At 35.8% G+C, this 22,063-nt stretch overlaps 2 protein-coding genes across 2 annotated transcripts; both read right to left on the reverse strand.

Moving 5' to 3' along the window:
- On the reverse strand, positions 1–5,675 carry LOC103503046 (protein NARROW LEAF 1). The gene is made up of 6 exons (XM_008467212.3): positions 5,311–5,675; positions 3,767–4,273; positions 3,494–3,637; positions 2,605–2,845; positions 1,837–2,337; positions 1–671 (listed from the first exon to the last, which is right to left on the reverse strand). The coding sequence occupies exons 2-6, from the start codon at positions 4,259–4,261 to the stop codon at positions 244–246; spliced, it is 1,809 nt and encodes a 602-aa protein (XP_008465434.1). The 5' UTR covers positions 4,262–4,273; positions 5,311–5,675; the 3' UTR covers positions 1–243.
- Positions 5,676–12,149: 6,474 nt separating this feature from the next.
- On the reverse strand, positions 12,150–18,801 carry LOC127150310 (uncharacterized). The gene is made up of 5 exons (XM_051087725.1): positions 18,639–18,801; positions 17,865–18,011; positions 17,169–17,314; positions 12,599–12,728; positions 12,150–12,457 (listed from the first exon to the last, which is right to left on the reverse strand). Exons 1-5 carry the CDS (start codon positions 18,799–18,801, stop codon positions 12,150–12,152), a joined length of 894 nt encoding a protein of 297 aa, XP_050943682.1.
- Positions 18,802–22,063: the final 3,262 nt, after the last annotated feature.

Genomic DNA, 22,063 nt, shown 5'->3' on the forward strand with positions numbered 1-22,063 from the left:
TTCCAAAGCAAAGACTAGCAAAGATTGCTTCCAACTTTAAGCTCACTGGGAAATGCATACAGCTCAAAATACAGTTCTTTCAGTTTGGGCACCAGTTAGATATACTTTCTTTCCAGCGTTCATGTGAATTTACAATGAAACATAGTGAGAAAAAAAGAGAAAGAGACCCGAAAAATCTGAACATACAGCCATAGTGATGCAGAAAAATGTGCATTTCTCAATAGTCGTACTTACATGGATGATCTATTTCAGTTCTTCCATGGAAACAGAAGCATCTGACCGTCGTCTCTTGGCTTCATGGTCACCCAATTGCAAGGAAACACAAGGGTCTTCGCAGTCGCTTCGAAGCGAAGATAGGTTTTGGGAAACGGCACGATCCAAAGTGCTGTTTTGATGAGGGGGAGAGCAGCTGAAAAGGCTTGGAATGAACTGATGTTCGACACTGGGAGCCCTGTTCATTCCTGGTTCAAGATGAAACTCGGTCTCCAGGAGCGGCCGATCTTTAGCTGTAGAAGGTTCTACTTCTGTAGGCATATGCTGGATCTGAAAACCCAACGGCTCAGACTTCTCTTCACTCTTCTCCTTTGGCAGGGTTGTATCGGGAGGAGAGGAGTCTCCAACAATTGACCCGATTACGGTTGCAGATACAGTTATTTGCTCTTGCACTGCCGCTGCATATAGTAATAAATAAACAGAACAGAAATATTTATCAGAACCCAACCATAGGAGTGTAAACTAACCCATATAAAACCTAAAAGGATAAATGAAAAAAAAAAGTAGTTGACATACCTCAAAGGCAAAGAGACACGTTATTTTGACCATAAAGAATGAAACAAAAACCATATACATTCATTAATTTCCAGGTTCTTCAGACTTTCAGTTAATTTTTATCATTTTATTTTCCCTCTTCTCTTCACACCTCTAAAGTGGTTGTCAGTCAATGTCGTTTATCTAACAATATACGATCCATAATGGGGTTCTATCAAACACATGTTTTACTCAAACCTCTCTAGATATTGCTTTTGCAATAAGCATAATAAGCCGATTCATCCGCTCGCAGGGACCAGTTCACTTCGAAGTTACATATAGAATCATGATATATTTGAAGGAATCTCAAGGAAAAGGTGTGCCGTTTAAAAAGCACAACCATCTGATTGAAAGTTTTTCAAAAGACCTACTTCTGTCCTAGGACAACAAGGTTGTCATCACTAAAGCTAATAACTGAATTTTTTAGTACAACGAGGATGATGAGGGGATTTGAACCAAAGAACTTGTGGTTAATAACACTTGTATGCCATTTGAGATATGCTCACTTTGGCATAGCCCATAACTCAATTCAACCTGATAGGACAAAGTATATCAAAGTTGATAAGTACTCTATTATAAAAATGAAATCGTATGATATGTATTCTTTACTTTCCAAGTAGAGATCAAACTGTTGATGTGTTTGACTAAAAAACTACCAAAAGCAATAGAAGATATATTTAAATCAGCTTAAGGAGGAGTGTGGATTGTAAATATGTTAATAAAATGAAATTATTAACGACATTTGTATTTTGGTTATGTATCTTTCTTTTTATGTAATAAGTCGTTCTCCAATATAAACAAAAACTATGTATCTTACAATTGACTTCTTCGATTGGAGTCCAATAATTTATTCCATTCAAATTAGAAGGTAGATATAGACATTATTGAAAGGCTAATTAAAAATTTTATGCGCTACCTCAGAAGAGTGAGACATTTGGGAGAAGCAAATTATAAATACAAATGCTAAATAGATCAATGCAAATTTTCAGTTATTGAGAGAATGGATATTAGATGCTTTTGAAACCTAACCTTTGAGCCCTTCATCACTTGTGATTAGATCAAGTTCAAGCAGATTGAGAAGACGCCCAAGATCAACGCCACTCGTCCAATTCTCAGGAGGTTGGCCAACTTTTAACTTAAGCCGACCTCGGTTAGCAGTTCCACCCCATATAATCCCAATTGGTTGCAAAGTCTCTCGATTCTCGCCCTTTAAAATAATGAGGCTTCCACTATCTCCTTCGAGATCGAAAGTCTGTTGATTCTCACCTACAACGAGAAAATCAGTTAAGAAGCATATCCCTTTCTCATCATTGTACTCGAGAGCATAGGCCAAAACAGTTCCTGTAGTCAAGCCAGAACTTCTTCCAACTTTCACCACCTGCTTCCCTATGAGGGTACTGATAGATGATTGCAAGTCGATAAACTTCACGTCACCGACCTGTCCCACACCTTTTACAGACGTAGTGACAGTTGACATGTCAAAATCATCAGCAAAAGGAATAAATGCTCCATCTGCCCTGACAAACGTCTCTGCAATTTAACAAAATTAGAAGAAGTGCACCGGGCTTGGGCTTCCTAATGTTTGGAGCGATGAAGTAGAACATTAGAGTAGATTGGAATAAATGAGCTACATGTCCTTTTTTCTGTTTTTGAGCACGTGATCTCTATATTCATCACAGTTATTTTCACATTTCATTTTGATCGTAAAAGGTGACCTAATATCTAAGTTAACTTGCTTTTTTAGTCTGCCTTTGAACTACTTGGAGTTTATGCTTCTTTTGGCATAAACTATATTACCTGGGTTTATTCCAGCAAAAATTCCATACCAAAGCTCGTCAGTGATAAATGAAGTAGCTCTCTCCACAGCCCCAAGATACACCCCGGGCCCAAGTGTCGGTGGGAGAGGGTGAAACATCTTCTGATTAGGATAATCTAAATCAACTGCAACATGACGGTTTGTGAGAAAACCAACTTGTCGACCACCCGTTTGACTTCTTACTATAGCACCCAAGGTTCCATAGGTCTCTTGGCTGGCCACCTGATGAGGTAGAATTAGATTCAAGTTTACTGATACAAGTAGAATTTTTTATAACATGCCTAGAATTTAAGCCATGTCTCAGGATAAACTTAGGCAGCTAGGCAGGAAAACTTTCCTTTGAAATCAATTTTTTCCCCTAAAACATCCAGTCTACCAAAATGGACGTGGAAAATGAGCAAGTGCTACCAACTTTCGAGCTTATGAAAAGCCATTTGTGCCAACCATTTAGAAACTACTACAGCACAGAGATTGCTAAAATCAGCCATGATGTTATTATGCATCAGTGCAGGTCCAATACTCCCCAAAGTTGTAATCGGTTCAAACTGGTGCTAGGCATGTTAAGATGCACACGTCGGGTTTAGGACATATCCCTCAATTTCGAGTATATAAAACAACTTTATGTAATAACATTAGCAAAGATTATAATAGGAAAGGGCCAACATGTGAGCAGAAAACCTAATAATCATTTATATTCTCGTTTATTAATTCTTGGGCCAAGATAAAGTATCTTGGAACGGATTCATGTTGAAACAAGATGCTGATCATTCTCTTAAATCTTCCCTCTTGTTTTCTTATGCCATTTAAGCACTTCTTGTTTCGTATAATTGTGAGTTTTTAGGTCACTAGTTGCAAAGAAAAGGAAAGTACCTGAGAACCAGAGCCAATGCAGGGATCAGAGCCACGCAGATCATCAACAATTTCAGTGTACAACTGTTCTTTAGGAGCAGGGTTGGGTGCACCAAAATATGAGAATTCTACAACATCCACATCGCACCAGACACCACCTGGCCCCTGAATAGAACAAAGAATCTAGCATAATTATTAAAGATCAAAGTAGAATTTAAAATACTGCTACTTTACAATCACGAGAAAGATAAGAAAGGGATTTGGATATAAAGTAAAAGGGCTTCTTCTTTAGACCTCCAGAGCAGTGGGCAGGCATTGGATAGGACTAAGCCATTGCTTGTGAACTTTCCTGGAAACAAAAACAAGAATAGCAGGAATATCAGTGAGCACACCCTTTCGAATACGGAATCCAATTGCCGTTCCAAGACTGTAACAACGCAGGATCTTGCTATGGAAGGCTCTTATTGTCATGAGTTCGAGTAATGTGTTTGCCCGCTGCCCTTTCGGTAACGGATGAAGGATGTCTGGTAGCACCCCTTTCTGTAGATTTGCAAAATAATTTGCCCTTTCCTCCGTACCAACGCTTAACCGGATAGGGGTAGGCCATGAAAAGTAAGCAGTATTGAACCCAAAATGCTGTCCAGCAGATGCAAATGGCTGAAGTGTAGGTGAGCTGAAAGAAGGTAAGTCGGAGTGACTGCAGCAATTCCTTTCAAGATCCAGGGCTGATTCCTCGGATGGGATCGAACCAGAGCAGTTGATCCTCCTATTGTGTCTTGTTTGCTCCATTATATGGCTCACCTAGTAATACAAATAGTGAAAGTAAAATAAAATAATTCTGAAATAAATCAACCAGTAGATAGAATGACAAGGAAAAGAGCCAGCAGCACTATCATTAACTGAAAAAAAAACTAATCAAAACACAACTACGTAACTGATAAAACAACCAATAGACACCCCCCCCCCCCCCCCCCCAAAATAAAAAAGACGTATATAATATAGGAATTGATGTATATAGTTTTTAACAATACAGCCTGTGAAGTCATACGTTAATTTGATTCATGATGTTCAACATGTCAACTATTAATATGAATTAAGGGGGAAAGCTCATGCAGTTAGGTATTAAGTTAAGTCCCGCAACCCCAGTGTCTCGTCGAACCATTGAGGTTCGAACCCGAGCAGACTGTTGGTGATATGCCAGAGGATAAGTTACAAAATCAAGGCCTCCTACTCTAATATGATGTTGAACTACCAACCACGATACCTAAAAGTTTAAGCTACTTAAGCTGATAGATTAAGTAATGTTAATATTCTATACAGTAGCTCACTTTATGGGATAAGCAGGAATAACATACACATGGGGAAAATTAAGTTATTATGTCCAATTTCAATACTCAGAATTGAAAGAAACAAAACAAAATATAAACAAATTGCAGTGGTTTGCAAAAGACAAGCTGATAATGGTTAGTTTATTTCAAAAGACAATAATAAAACTAATAAATTGGAGCATAGCAATCAATGATAAAGCCAGCCAATACATAAAAGGACAAGATGGTATTATGTATTCCTAGTTCACTCCCTTTAGAAAAGACCATAAACATGTGTGAGAGAATAAAGGAAACTATAAACAAAAATAGCAGCAAACAAATTTTTATTTCAAAGAAAAAAAAGTAAAAGCAGAAAACACAAAACACAACAGTATTAGATAATCAAAGACCCAGCAATCATAACATCAAAAACAATCAAATCATCCCATAAACAAGTAAATAACAAAGAAACAAATCAAAGGGCAACCAAGAGATGACAAATCAAAAGGGAAAACGAGAACTAAAACTCACTCCAAATAATGAGGATTTTGATGAAGATAGCTCTGAGAGCAGAATTTAGAGTGAAATCCTTAGAAAAAAAAGGCTAACCCATTGAAGGTTTGAACAAAATTAGAGCATGGGTTTCGGTCAGAGAGGAAAAAACATAGAAAAGTAGAGCTGAGCAGAGGCTTCTGCACATAAACATTGAAAAGAGAAGGTTTGAAAGAGAAGACATTGGAGATGGGAAAAAGATAAAAGGTAAAGGGAGTAAGTGAGTGGAGGCATTTTTTTAATTCGCTTAACAAACAAAGCTTAAGCGATGGTGGGAAGACGTGTCCACAGTGATTACATTCTTCCACTAATTCTATATGTTTTTCTCTGTTCAAATCACAATGCTCTGTTTGGTTTGGTCTCAGCCCAATCGTTTTTATTCATTGTTTTTAGAAAGATTTAGACGAAACGTCTAATTTGACTATTAAATTTTAAAAATATGTCAAGATTTTACTTGAATAGGAAATCAATTTTTTTAAAACCATTTTATTCTTATCGTTAATTATTAATATATATATAATTTTTATTTTAATAAATAGTTATTTTCTTAATTACATTATTGTTATAATAATTGTATACATATAATTTCCTTATTTATATTGACAATTAATGTGCAATAATGGAATAATCAAATAACTTTTCTCATTTTATATTCATTTAATTTCCTCAAGTATAATTTCAATATATTTATAATGTAAAATATATGTTTTAATATGGTAATATTATTAAATAAGTATATATTCATCTAATTTTCTCCTTTTTCTCCTCCGCCCTCATGTTTTTTTTTCCTTTTATGTTTCTCACGTTTAATCTTCTTTATTTGCATTCTTCATCTCCTAAGATTGAATAATAGTTGAATAATTCACAGTCGGTTATACTTCTTCTTCGATTTTGTACACAGTCGGTTATCTTTCTCCACCGTCTTTTCTTTAAGATTCAATCCGCCTTCACATATATCCGGTTAGTTAAGATTTTTTTTTATATATACACAATTTTAAGTAGTTAGATTTACAATATTAACGTTACAGTAGTTAGATTACATTTTGTGATATATACGTACATATTACAGTAGTTATATTTTGTGATATATACCCGATATACTGTATTTTATATTTAGATCTTACGTTGCTGTAATTTTTTATCGTAAATGTGTATTGAAATATATACCCGTTCATATTAACAGAGTACATACATTCGTCCGGATTGACATTCTGGAAGTATATTGAATTTGTTATATACCCCTTATTATTTTCATTCGTTTCACATACAATCGTCCGGATTGACATTCCCGCATTTTTTTATTTCATGATTCCATTTCGTTTCACATATATCCGGTTAGTTTATTTAACAATATTATCATATGTCAATATATACCCAATATACTGTATGTTAGATTTTCAATTTTCGTTATAGTAGCTACATGTGCTCTCTGTTTATATAAATATATACCCTATCATATTAACAATGTACGTACATTTATTCGGATGTACAGTTTTGCAAGATATTTCTTCCCTATTTAATTTCTTCACCACCGAAATTCCTCAATCATCATTATATTTTTTTGGAAATTTATTACACAACCGGATCTTTCTTCCATCGCCGGAAACTTTACTTTACATTACAAAGCTTTACTGCGGTTTTTTAAGATTTAGAATTTCCGTTACAGTAGTTATTTATCTTCTCTGTTTATGTAAATATATACCCAATCTACTGTATTTTAGATTTTGAGGTTCCGCTACAGTAGTTATTTATCTTCTCTATGTATGTAAATATATACCCAATCTACTGTACTTTAGATTTTTATATTGTAATGTTATTAAAATTTTAATTTCAATTATAAACGTATCCTAAATTTTCCTTACTTTTATGTTCCTATATACTTCATAATATTGAAAATATACTCTGTATTATTTTCTTATTTTTCAACCGCATGATATTTTTTCAACCATAATGTATATATTATTTGCCTCAGTATTTTAGGTCAAACTTCGCAGTTCAGAACGTTACATTATTGTATTTAATATTGTAAATTTTAGTTAACTTCAAATTATAATGTATAATATCCTGATATACACTATTTTATTTAATATATACCATCTCAATCAAAAAGTATATTATCAGATTGCTTTCAATTTTAATAACTGGAAAGATGCACTATTGTAATATACACTATTTTATTTAATATATACTTCTATTTTTCTCTCACCAACCGTTTCTTTAATTTCTTCCACAATATTCCTCTGAACTTCCTCATTCGCTATCAATTCCACCATTCCCCACTCTATCATTGTCTCCGTCGTGTCCGTTCCGCCGTTCAAAAACTCCAAACAAAGTGTCACCAATTCCCTGTCCGTCGTCGACGAATTCCCTCCGTCCCCACGTCCGTCGATTTTAAAATCGAAAGTGTGTCCAGGTACGAAAACAGCGTCGCATTGCTGTCAGAAGCTGGATTCTTCAATTCCCTCCGTCATCGATTAATTAACTCAACAACGAATTCAGATTCTCCAGTGGTCGCCACCGTCGAACAATATGGATTTCAAAATCTCATCCATTTTCACGACCGTTTGGTCTTCCATCTCGATTTCGCTGCGGTTTCGTCTTCCATTTTCAAAACCTTAAAGATTGGTTGAAGAAAAATTTCAACGTACAAATGAGAGTATAATGGATTCCGCAATTGCCTCTTTCCTTACGTGGTTCAAAAATTCCCTATTTTCGCGCCATTAACGTATCACTTACCAATTTTTTTTCAAGTCGTAAATCATTTAATATGGGTAGTGTAGTAATTTGGCCCATACTTTTCTGTAAAATATTAGCCCAATTAAGACCTTAGTATAATATATAGGCAAATTAGGCCAATTGTAAAATCATAGATCAAATTAGGCTATTTGAGTTAAACCCCCTTATTTTTACGATGACAAACATTGTTTTGGTCATCCATTTTCGGTTTCTATTTAGTCTTTTTTTTAAGTTTTGAATTAATTTAAAGTAATTTGATTTTCTATTAAATACTCCATTTCAAGCTGGATGTCAAAATTTTTATTAATCTATAGCATATAAAAGCTTCCATATGAGAATCTTTTATCATTCCATTTTATGTTCTAAATCACTCTTTAGTTTGGATGTTAAATTCATTTTTAATTTTATTTTTTTAATATATATAATTATAAAAGACACACCCTCTTCCACTACTTTTCGAATTAATTATCTTTTAATAAAATTAAAGTATATGGAATGTGAAGAGTTGGTGTACAAATGGTTTTTCATTTATATTTTAAAAATTAGTTACAAATTAAATATCTTATTAATTCTAATTAAGAATACAAATTTAAAAACTCGAAAGTTGAAAAGTTTTTGTAACATTTTTTTCTACTATATAAAAGGCTTCATTGATTTTTTTTCTACCAACGTTGTTATTGATAAATTTTGATCAATCAAATGGATTGTGTATTGGGTCAAGATTAGTATGCCGATCATTTAGCAAAAGTATTATACATGTTGAAATAGCAATCATGCAAGTAAACAAGTTTTTCTTCTACGAAAAGCCCACCAAATGACAATGAATATTCATTTAAGTTCAAGAGAAAACAATTATCCATTCATTTATGCTTTGCAATGACAATTAACAAAGCATAAGAATAAACAATTTTTAATGTTGGAATATATCTTCCTAAAAAATGTGTTTTCTTATGGACAACTTTTATGTTGCATTATCTAGAGGAATTTCAATAAAGACAACAAAAGTTTGGATCAAGTCCATAAGTGAGAATAAGTTACCTTCAAATTATACAAAAAAAAAAAAAAATTGTTTATAAAGATTTTTTTTATAATGCAAGTCTTACATTTAAATTCTTATATTTTAATCTAATTATTGTAACTTCTTCTCATGTACATCTAATTGTATTACATTTTGAATTTCGTACTTTTGAATTTAGTACAACTTAAATATATACATGTAATGTTTATTATAATCTAAAGATACGCATCATACGTGTCATGCACGCGTCTTTTACTAGTTAACTTAAATTATTATAAAGTAAAATATTAAATTTAATTTATAATTATGGACAATATTGCAATTTAATTAATTACAATTCATTTATATAATTTAAATTTATTAAAATGTACTAAAACAGATAATAAACATTTAGTGCAAATTTGAGCTTTAAAATGTAAACATGGAAATCTACCGAATTGAACAAAACTCAAATTTCAAAGTTAAATTGTAATATTTTGAATTTTGGAGACTACATTAAAATCAATCTTAAACTTAATGATCAAATGAGTAACATTTTGAAATTCAATGAATTATACAAAAACTAGATCCAAACCCAGAAACTAAAATGACATTTTTCCTTTTATTTATTTATTTATTTTTTTTATTAACACATACAAATGTTTTACTCATCTCATTCATTATTTGACATTTTTAAATAGGGTATTTAAAAAAATATAAAAAACGACAAAGTATTTACAATGTATACAACAATTTCGAAAATGGAAAAAGCTTAGAGGCCCACCGTATAAAATACCAAAAATGCCTCGTCAACAATACACGTAATATATTTGGTAACGCGATTTGGTACACGATCATTTAGATTTGACTATTATTTGGTACACGATCATTTAGATTTGTTTTTTCAATTCTATTATTTAATTTGGTTACACGATCTTTTAATTAATTGAGTTACACGGTTATTTAGATTTGGTATAGATCGTTTAGATTTGGCTACATGATCGTTTCCAAATCTAAACGATTTTTTTTTTCAAAATTTGGTATAAACGATTTTTTTCAATATTCTTTATATACAATCTTTTAGTTTTTGTTACCCTAATTTAAATGCCTAACCAATTTTTTCAAGATTCTTTAATTTGATTACCTAATCTAAACGTAAAAAAGAAAAGAGCAAAGTCGATATGATGCATGCAGTGAATGAAAAAAAAGGAAAAAGAAGAAAGAGGAAGAAAGACATGCATGAACCTAAAAAAATAGAGAAAAACAATAAATACGATAGAAAGAAATAAATTTGGATACCCAAATGAAAAAAAAAGAAAGATGGAAGAAATTGCATAAAGAGTACAGATGAAGACGATAAAAAAATCGCAGAGAGGAGAAAAAGATGGAAGGGCAAATTTGGAATATTTAAAAAATGGCTAAATTTATGACTTTGTTATACGGGCCATAAATATTTTAGTAGTTTGTTATATTTAAGAAAGTTTCCATTTTTAAATAGATAATACCATATATTTTTCCTAAATGTTATACGATAAAATGTAGGATAAATTTTATAAAAAAGAAAAATGTTCATCAACTTTGATGGTTGTGTCAAAAATATTCATCTAAAAAAAAATCTAAAAAACATGACTAAAATTAAAAATTTATTTAATATAAGATTTTTTTCTTCAAAAATAGAACAAAGCACAAAAATATTTACACAAGCTCACAAACCCACAACGTGAAATAACAAAAATATTCCGTGATTAATCAATCACAACACGAGTGAAAAAACGATTTTGTACCGAGTTTAAACGATCTCGTACCAAGTTCAAACGATCTTGTACCAAGTTTAAACGAAATTGTATCTTTGTACCTAGTCTAAACGATTTTGTACCAAATCTAAACAATCTTATATCATTGTATCATTGTATTTAGCTTAAATGATCTTGTACTCTTGTACCTTGTCTAAACGATCGTGTACATAGTCTAAATGATCTTGTATTAAATCTAAACGATCTGATACTCAGTCTAAATGATCTTGTACCAAATCTTACTAAATCTAAACGATCTATTAATGATACTGGTCTATCACTGTCTATCTAAGATAGACAACTGGTCGTTTAGATATTGGTATACGATCGTTTAGATCTTGTACCAAGAAGATGAGAGATGAAGAAGAAGGAAGAAATTCGAATAATGAGAAGTAATAATACGAAGAAATTAATAATATAAAAAGAGAAGAAAAAGTCAAAAAAAAGAAGAAAAATAATTAAAAAATCCTTATGCAATAATCAAAACCAATAAAGATAATTATGAAACTTATGAAAAAGTAATTGAGCTTTATAGGTTTTTCCTAAATTGTTATACGGACCATAAATATTTAGCAATTTTATTATACTAGTAAAAGACACGTGCATGACATGTATAATATGTAGCTTTAGATTATAGTAAATATTGCATGTATATGTTTATGTTGTGCTAAATTTAAAAGTACGAAATTTAAAATGCAATAGAATTAGATGTATACGGGAAGAAGTTACAACAATTAGACTAAAATATAAGATAATTTAAATGTAAGACTTACATATATTAAAAAAGGATTTCTTTATAGACAATATTTTTTGTACAACTTGAAAGTAACTTATTGTCACCCATGGGATTGATCCAAACTTTTGTTGTCTTCATTGAAATTTCTCTAGACAGGTAACATAAAGTTGTCCATGAGAAAACACATTTTGAGGAAGATATATTCCAACATTAGGAATTGTTTGTCCTTGTGCTTTGTTAATTGTGCTTTGTTAATTGTCATTGCAAAGCATAGGTGAATGAGAAATTATTTTCTCTTGAACTTGAATGGATATCCATTGTCATTTGATGGGCTTAATGGTATTCGTGGAATAAAAATTTGTTTTCTTGCATGATCACCCATTGCTATTTCAACATGTATAATGTTCTTGCTAAATGATCGACATACCAATCTTGTCCCATTACACAATCCATTAGATGGACCCAAATTTCTCAATAACATAATGGGACAATTCACCTTTAATATAAGTTTATATGGTGGTATTCCATTTGGTAGTAGAGAATTTAAGAAATCTTCCTAATAGTAAGAATTGGTATCATCTATTGCCTGATCAAAACTGATAAAGGTTGTACTTTCTCCTGGAAAAAGTTTTATCATTTCTTCATTTGAACTATCAACATGGGCATTTGTGGTTGCCAAAATAGCTCTGCTTGTTACGTAGTTTGATTCTCCTGCATGTAGTTTTAGATCAGGATAGATTTTCCTAATGAATATCCCTTTTGCATCATTTTCAGAATCATTCGCAACTACAATGTCCTCAGGCAATTCAATGATATCATTTTTGATGATGGGCTCGTTTCCATCTCCAACACGCAATATAAAATCTGCAAATCTTGTATCATCATATGCTCTCATATTTTTCTTGAGTTGTGCATTTTTCCCAGAGATATGATTTTCTCAAACTTATTGCTACTGTTTGTTGTCTTGTTCCTTTAGGAAGCACTGGAAGCACTTGACGAAATCACCTCCAAAGACAATTACTTTACCTCCAAATGGGTGTGGACAATCCATTATGTCTCTTAGTGTTCTATCAACTGATTCAATTGTATACTTTTTTGCCATTGGAGCTTCATCCCAAATTATCAAGTCCCCTTCCTAGCTCATAAAGAGTAATGAGGTTTATTTATATTGGTTGTAATTTGAAATGTTCAAATTTACTTTGGGAATTAATATAATGTATATTGATACATTATAATATAAAGTTTATTAGACTTTATTATATAAATTTAATTTTGGATATGATTCAAAATTAAATTATGAGAGAATAAAATATTTGAATAAGTTCAAATATTAGTTTAATTTGAATTAGATTCATATTAAAACTATAAGTTAAAATTTAATGTGTATATGATACATATTAAAACTATAAGTTATGAGAGAAATTTATATTTGAATATGATTCAAATTATGGATTAAATTAAATATAAGATATTTTATTTAGAAATTAATTAAATGGAGAATTAATTAATAGTTTAGTTTAATTTGATTTAATTAAATTTGATTTAATTAAATTAATTAAATTAAACTATAGGTTATGAGAGAGATATTCATTTAAATATGATTTAAATGAAAATATTAATTAAATGATTTAATTAATTATTAAATTAATTAATTAATTTAATATATATATTAATTTAATAATTATTATTAAGTTAATAGGGAACGTGGGTGGTTTTTCCACGTTCCCATTTATTATCTCCAACTTCCCACTTCTTTCGTCAGAAGAAGTGGGAATTTTTTGCGTAACAATCACAACAGTGAGTTCTGCGAAGAAGACTCTCCCATTCTCTCTGAAAAAAAAAAATTCTCTCCATTCCCTTATTCCAATTTTGGTTCCCACAAACCATCTCAATCAGAGAATAGGAAGGTTTCCAAGTGGTGGTGCCCCAAAATTTGGTGATTGGTAGATTCAGAGTCGTTAACGAGCGTAAGTTTTTCTTCTTTGTATTTTTTCAAAGCATGTTTAACCATAAAAATTGTTTTTCTATTTTTTGCCAATGTATTGGTATTTTTAAGATTCCAATTAAAATTGAGTTTCTGTAATTTTTTCGCTGTAAAGGGTTTTCATCCCTTCAGACATCACCAAAAATCCACATTACAAAACGTTCCAAAGCAACATCTACCGGCTTACCCAAATAAAGGAGAGTTGGCTCCAACTACACTTGCCGTAACACTCATGAACTCGAGCGTCACCTCTCTAACACCTTCAGGGGATCAACAGTTAACCCAATCAATCAGTTCAACATTTAATTCGACATTTAAACTCGCATTGACTATTGAAAACGTTAGAAATTCCTCACATTGTCCTTACCAAGACTCACCGGGACTCGGCACGAATGGATACGGCTTAAGTGGCTTGGTGGACCAGGAAATTGTCTTAGAAAAATGGCTCGGCTCGGCTTGGCTCAGTTCTCGGCTCAGCTTGGCTCGCGACTCGGCTCGACTCGACTTAATACTCGGCTCGGCTCGGCTCGCAGCTCGGTTCTCGGCTCGTAGCTCGCTACAGCTCGACTTGGATTCGTGGCTCGGGCATGGCTCAGCTTGATTGGCTTAGCTCGACTTGATGGACTACTCGAAGAAGAGCAACGTGCGGCTCGATCTTCGTCGGACAGTGCGCGGAAGGGAGGCGAGACAATGACGACGGAGGACTTGGGCTTTGCGGACGACGCACGAAGGAGAAGCGGCGGCTGACGGCTTCAAGGAGAGATGACGAGTGGTGGCAGATTTGGCTCCACGTCTCTGTGACTGTCGCGATTATGCTGGTTGGAGACGGGAAAGGAAAAGTTGGAGGCAGTCGGCGAGGGAAAGGAGGATGTGAGATGGGCTGCCGCGGTGACTGCACGTCGACGTTGCGAAGCCGACGACGACGGAGACAGAGAGACTACCACAAAGACGGAGACAGAGGCGTGTGGACGCGGTCGGGAAAGAAGGAAGAGATGATTGGGGCGGCAGTCGGGCGAAGGAAGAAGAAGGAGAAGGGAACCGGGGAGGGGGGCTATGCGCGGAATGAATGGTTTTTAGGGTTTTTTAAAAATATAATATATATATATATATTAAATAATAATAATAATAATATAATATAATATAATTTATATTATATTATATTATTATTATATTATTTTATATCATATTATATTATTAAAATTTTATACCCTTCATTTTCTTTTGTTTTTTTTTCTTTTTTTTTTTCTTCTAAACCAAAAAAAAAAAAAAAAATTTAACGCCCAAAATTCTTAAAATTCCCGAAAATTAACGTAAAAATGTTAAAACTTACCTCGAAATTTTGGGGCATTACATTCTTCCCTCCTTAAGGAACTTTCGTCCTCGAAAGTTCTATTCCTCGAACAATTTTGGATAGCAAGCTCTCATGTCATATTCTCTCTCCCATGTAGCCTCTTCAACCTTGTGATTCCGCCATAAGACTTTAACTAAAGGGATCTCTCTATTTCTCAACATCTTTACCTCCCTAGCCAACACCTCAACTAGTTGTTCTGTATAGCTCAAATTTTCATTGATCTCTAATTGCTCGTAATCCACTACATGGGATGGATCTGACACATACTTCCTCAACATAGAAACATGGAACACGTCATGAACTGTCGAGAGTGATGGTGGCAATGCCAAGCGATATGCCACAGGGCCAATTCGCTCTAGAATCTTAAACGGCCCAACAAAACAGGGACTCAGCTTTCCTCTCCTTTCAAATCGTAGGACACCTTTCATAGGTGCCACTTTCAAGAACACTTTGTCCCCCACATCAAACTCAAGATACTTTCATCTCACGTCAGCATAACTCTTCTGTCTACTCTGTGCGGTCTGCATATGTGATCTAATTTTCTGTATCGCTTCGTTAGTAGACTGAACTAACTCAGGACTCATCAATCTTTGCTCACCAACCTCATCTCAACAAACAGGGGATTTACAACATTTTCCGTACAAGACCTCAAACGGTGCCATGCCAATTGTAGCCTGAAAACTGTTATTATAAGGAAATTCCATCAAATGCAAGTGAGAATCCCAACTACCTGGGAATTCTAATGTGCAAGCTCGCAACATATCTTCTAAAACTTGGTTCAGACGCTCAGTCTGACCATCAGTCTGTGGGTGGAAAGTTGTTATAAAGTTTAACCTCGTGCCCATAGCAGCCTGTAAACCCTTCTAGAACTTGGAAGTGAAACGGGCATCTCTATTAGAAACAATCGACACTGGCACTCCATGTAGTCTCATTATCTCAGACATGTACAACTGTGCCCACTTAGTAGCAGTATAAGTGGATTTCCCCGGAATGAAGTGCCCTGATTTGGTAAGCCTGTCAACAACAACCCAAATCACTGTAAAACTCCTCAGAGTTCTAGGCAGTCCTGTAATGAAATCCATGGAAACGTTTTCCCACTTCCATTCTGGTACGCTCAAGGGTTGTAATAAACCTGCTGGTTTCTACCTTGGTGCTTTAACCTGCTGACACACCAAGCATTTACTGACAAATTTTGCCACCTCTCTCTTCATATTACGCCACCAGTAAACTCATTTCAGGTTCTGATACATCTTTGTACTACCTGGGTGCATGGAAAATGGAGAACTATGAGCCTCAGTCAATAGTTCTATTTTAACCGCACTGTTTGTTGGCACACAAAGACGCCTCTCAAACAAAAGCCCATCATCAGAGGATGTGGAGAACTCAACAGCTTGCCCTGCTTCTGCTAGGCAATGCTTTTGAACCAAGTAAGGATCGTTACTCTGAGCAACAATGATCTTCTGCCTTAAAGTCGGCTGCACCGCAACTGGGCTAACTACGAAGTGACTACCCCTACTGACACTACAATCTCAGCCCTATCAAAAGCTCGATGCAACGGAGCCTGTCGGGTAATAAGTGCTGCTGAATGTGATACCTTTCTACTAAGAGCATCAGCTACCACATTCGCCTTTCCTGGATGATACAATATCTCACAATCGTAATCCTTTACTAATTCAAGCCATCTTCGCTGTCTCATATTCAATTCTTTCTTAGTGAATAAGTATTTCAAGCTTTTATGATCCGTAAAGATCTGTATCTTCTCACCATACAAGTAATGTCTCCATATCTTTAGTGCAAAGACTACTGTAGCTAGTTCTAAATCATGGGTAGGGTAGTTCTACTCATGACTCTTCAACTGACGAGAAGCATAAGCGACTACCTTACCTTGCTGCATCAAAACACAACCCAACCCATTCTTAGAAGCATCACTGTAAATCACAAAACTCCCTGAACCATCAGGTACAGTAAGAACCAGTGCAGTAACTAGCTTCTGTTTAAGGTTCTGGAAATGTCCTCGCAGGCCTTGCTCCAAACAAAAGGAGCTCCCTTACTAGTCAACTGAGTAAGAGGAGTAGCTATACGGGAAAAGTTCTCTACAAACTGTCGGTAATAACCTGCTAAACCCACAAAGCTACGAACCTCACTGACTGTTGAAGGTCGGGGCCAACTGGTGACTGCCTCTATCTTAGCTGGATCCACAGAAACACCAGCTTAGAAACCATATGGCCCAGAAAGGATACCTGCTTCAACCAAAACTCACATTTTGAGAACTTGTCATACAATTTATTAGCTCGAAGGTTTTCTAGAACCATGCATAAATGCTCCTCATGCTCTGCCTCTGTCTCGGAATATATCAAAATATCGTCAATGAACACGACCATAAACACTGACGGAGCATTCGTCAAACCAAAAGACATCACAATAAACTCATAGTGTCCATATCTGGAACGAAAGGCTGTCTTTGGTACATCGCTATCCTTAATCCTCAACTAATAATATCCTGACCGAAGGTCGATCTTAGAAAACACTGTAGCTCCCTGTAATTGGTCAAACATATCATTGAACCTGGGCAAGGCTTAACAGTTACCTTATTCAACTCCCTGTAGTCAATACATAAGCGCATCGATCCATCCTTCTTTTTAACAAATAAGACTGGTGCATCCTAAGGTGACACACTCGGCCGAATGAAGCAATCAAGCAACTCTTGTAACTGCACTTTCAACTCTTTCAACTTTGTTGGGGCCATTCTGTATGGAGCTCTGGATATAGGAACCGTACGAGGCTCCAGCTTTATGGAAAACTCAATCTCTTGTGAGGAGGTAACCCTGAAAGTTCTTTAGGAAAGACATCCGGATAGTCCCTCACCACTGGTTCTGATGACAAGGACACGTCAACCTCTCTAGTATCCACCACACTCGTTAAGATACTCCAAGTACCCTGACTAAGCAGTTTGCTGGCCCTTATAGCTGAGATTACCTTAGGTAACGACCTTGATCCTTCTCCCTTAAACTTAAAACTGGCCATCAAGGGAGGGTTAAATGCTACCTCCTTACGAAAACAATCTATGCTAGCATAGTTAGTGACTAGCCAATCCATACCCAGAATCACATCAAAGTCGTGCATATCAAGGACCAACAATGTTACTTCAGTCACATGACCTGCTATCTCAATCTGGCATGCTTTCACCTTTTCTTTTGACAACATACTCTCCCCAGAAGGAGTAGATACTGATAAAACATGGTATAGGGGCTCTACCTCTAAGCGGGCATGCAACACAAATGCAGAAGAGATAAAGGAATGTGACGAATCAGAATAAAACAAAACTAAGGCATAATGCCTCAACACTGGAAGCGTACCTGTTACCACATTGCCTGCTCGCTCAACCTCAGTCTTATTCGTAGCAAAGACTTTACCCTGATGTGGAGCACCTACTCCCTGATTCTATGCACCTCCGGTAAGTCTCATCGGGCATCGGTCAGCTGTATGCCCCTCTTGCTTACACTTAAAGCAAGTCCTGGTCCCAAATAAACAACGGCCCAGATGATGCTTCCCACAAGTGGTACATAAAGGTTTCCCTCTGGCAGCTTCCTCTGCCTCAAAAGATTTCTGCTGGAAGCGGCAAAACTCACCACCTGATCTGAAGTTTCACTGTGGTACTGAAATAGGCTGTTGCTCAGCCTTTCTTTTTTGTCCTGAAGTCGAACCTTTACCTGCAACCTTGGACGAGTTAGCCCTCTCCTGTAAACTGAGATCCACGGTCAAGCGCAGTGTATCAGCATGGGTGGCGGGTCGAAAGGCTCGAACCAGACCCTGGATATCTAGCCTGAGACCTCTAACAAACTTATCAGCTCTGGCTGCCTCGGTTGCTATCATCTTGGGAGTGAAGCGAGACAACATATCAAACTCTGCATCATACTGCTCGACTGTCCTATTGTCTTGCTCCAAGTTTAGGAACTCTTGCCGCTTGGCATCTCGCAAACTGGCAGAGAAGAATTTCGCATAGAAACTCTCCTTGAACTGTTCCCAAGTGATCTGACCCACGTCACCCCCTAGCATCCTCTCTGTAATCTCCCACCAGGCAGTGCCTCTGTCTATCAACATGAAAACGATGCATTGAACTTTCTGATCCTCAGGGCACTTTATATACCGAAATATGGTCTTCAAAGAAGATAACCACATCTGAGCCTTGGTGGGGTCCTCCAAAGACCCATCGAATGTTGTGGGGTTGTACTTTCTGAAATCCCTCAAGTGTTTGGCTTCTGCTGCCAACTGGCCCAGCACGCCCTGGAGTACAACTAGGGCCGGAGCAGGAGCTGGCGGGCGCAGGCTGCTGCTGCTCCCGCATATGCATAATCAAATCCCTGAACCTTTGCTCTATTGCAGCGAGGTCTGCATGAGTAACTGGGTAGTAGGGTCGGTAGCTTGAGCTACATGCTGTGCTTCAGGTTGGACACGTCCTGCTCCCCTTCCTTGACCTTCTCGGCCACCCCTACGCGTACCTCTCCTTGGCGGCATTTTCCCAACAACCACCAATGATTCCTTTAGTCTCATACGATAATTAACTTCACATGTTAACTTAGGTAAGGTCGTGCATATAGAGTTATACATATAATTTCATGAAAACGTACCTGACGAGTGACAAAGGATCGTTTTAGCCATAGGGACACAAAAACACAGACTCATATCGTAAGTTAGTCTACAGAACCTAAAACTTAGGCTCTGATACCAATTGTAACGACCCAACTTTTCGGACTAAGTTGAGATCATCACTTACTGTTAGATTCATAGTAAAACGCACAAACTCATAAAAAGACCTGTTTACTATTAATTAAAAACGTTCACAATATCACAAAAACAATTTCGGGCCCTATTTTAAATCACGTTCCCGAAAGTTCCAAAACCAGTATCCCGACAACAGACTCCTACTTTAAATAATATTAAGATTTTTACAATCCATCGACATTACCCTTCCCATTAACAACACAACCTATCAACATAACCATAATACACAGAACATCAGGGCACCAGTGCCATCATCAGAACAACTCATTGCGTATATAGGTACATAGGCTATAACTAGCGATCACGTTACCTCTAATCAGTCAAAAGCATATAAGTGATATGTGCTAGTCAAACATGCGTCAATCAAGTCAGTACAGTTGCAATCGTATAATTCCCATGTAGGTTACTACGTTTCCAGTCTCGGTCTGAGGTCCAGTAGTAAGAAATCCCTTACCTGAATTGTAGCTAAAATCCTTGTTCAATTCGACGTCCAAATGAATCCACCTGAACACAAACATAAGGGTTTAATAATGACATCACCAAAAATCCACATTACAAAACGTTCCAAAGCAACATCTACCGGCTTACCCAAATAGAAGAGAGTTGGCTCCAACTACACTTGCCGTAACACTCCTGAACTCGAGCATCACCTCTCTAGCACCTTCAGAGGATCAATAGTTAACCCAACCAATCAGTTCAACATTTAATCCAACATTTAAACTCGCATTGACTATTGAAAACGTTAGAAATTCCTCACATTGTCCTTACCAAGACTCACCGGGACTCGACACGAATGGATAAGACTTAAGTGGCTCGGTGGACCGAGAGATTGGCTTGGAAAAACGACTCGGCTCGGCTTGGCTCAGTTCTCGGCTCGAGGCTCGGCTCGACTTGCGGCTTGACTCAGCTCGGCTTGACTCAATACTCGGCTCGACTCGGCTCATGGCTCGCTGCAGCTCGGCTTGGATTCATGGCTCAGGCACGGCTCAACTTGATTGGCTTGGCTCAACTTGATGGGCTACTCGAAGAAGAGCAACGTGCGGCTCGGTCTTCGTCAGACAGTGCGTGGAAAGGAGGCGCGACAACGACGACGGAGGACTTGGGCTTCGCGGATGACGACGAAGGAGGAGCGGCGGCTGACGGCTTCAAGGAGAGACGACGAGCGGCGACAGATTTGGCTCCGCGTCTCCGTGACTGTCGTGGCTATGCTGGCTGGAGACGGGGAAGGAAAAGTTGGAGGCGGTCGGCGATGGAAAGGAGGACGTGAGATGGACTGTCGCGGTGACTGCACGTCGACGTTGCGAAGCCGACGACGACGGAGACAGAGAGTCTACCACAGAGACAAAGACGGAGGCTGCAGACGCGGTCGGGAAAGAAGGAAGAGATGATTGGGCAGCGGTCGGGCGAAGGAAGAAGAAGGAGAAGGGAACCAGGTAAGCTGCGCGGGAAATGAATGGTTTTTAGGGTTTTTTAAAAATAAATAATATATATATATATATTAAATAATAATAATAATAATAATAATAATAATAATAATAATAATAATAATATAAAATAATATAATAATAATATAATTATATTATTATTATATTATTTTATATCATATTATATTATTAAAATTTTATACCCTTCATTTTCTTTTGTTTTTTTTCTTTTAAACCAAAAAAAAAAAAAAAAATTAACACCCAAAATTCTTAAAATTCCTGAAAATTAACGTAAAAATGTTAAAACTTACCTCCAAATTTTGGGGCATTACAATTGATTTGTGTAAATATTAGACTTGTATTTTTAGAGTATGATGTATTTAGATTTAAAAAATAAAAAACGAATAACATTTTTGTTTAAATTTTATTATATCTTATCGCTAAATCAAATTTAATAATAAAATAGCAAATTAAAATATAAGATAACATTCTAACCAAAATTTAGCAAGAGTAATCAATATATGGTATGTCACATCCCGTTCTAAGTTTTTCCCTCTAACCTAGATCGTGGTATGAATCTACTCCTTAAAACAATCCTCTTAAACGTAAGATTTATAAAATGTTTCCAAAAAATTCTAAAAAATTTGACAGTCTCTCTTGAAAAACGAATTAACTACACCTGAAAATAAAAGAAAATCACACATCTATGTTTTTTTTTTTTAAAAAAAACTCAAATATCATCGAGTGTGTCTCACCACACATTCATCGAAACAATTTAAGAATCTCATTCAGAATTTCAGGCAGAACTCATTATCAGACTAGATACTAGCCAAGAAATAATTACAGTCTGAAAGTGTCTCAAAACACATGACCTTGGCGTGACCCTCATTACTTCTAAGCACCCCATTATACAAATACAAACTTGAATT

The sequence above is a fragment of the Cucumis melo genome, chromosome 7, assembly GCF_025177605.1.
Source record: "Cucumis melo cultivar AY chromosome 7, USDA_Cmelo_AY_1.0, whole genome shotgun sequence".
NCBI lineage: Eukaryota > Viridiplantae > Streptophyta > Magnoliopsida > Cucurbitales > Cucurbitaceae > Cucumis > Cucumis melo.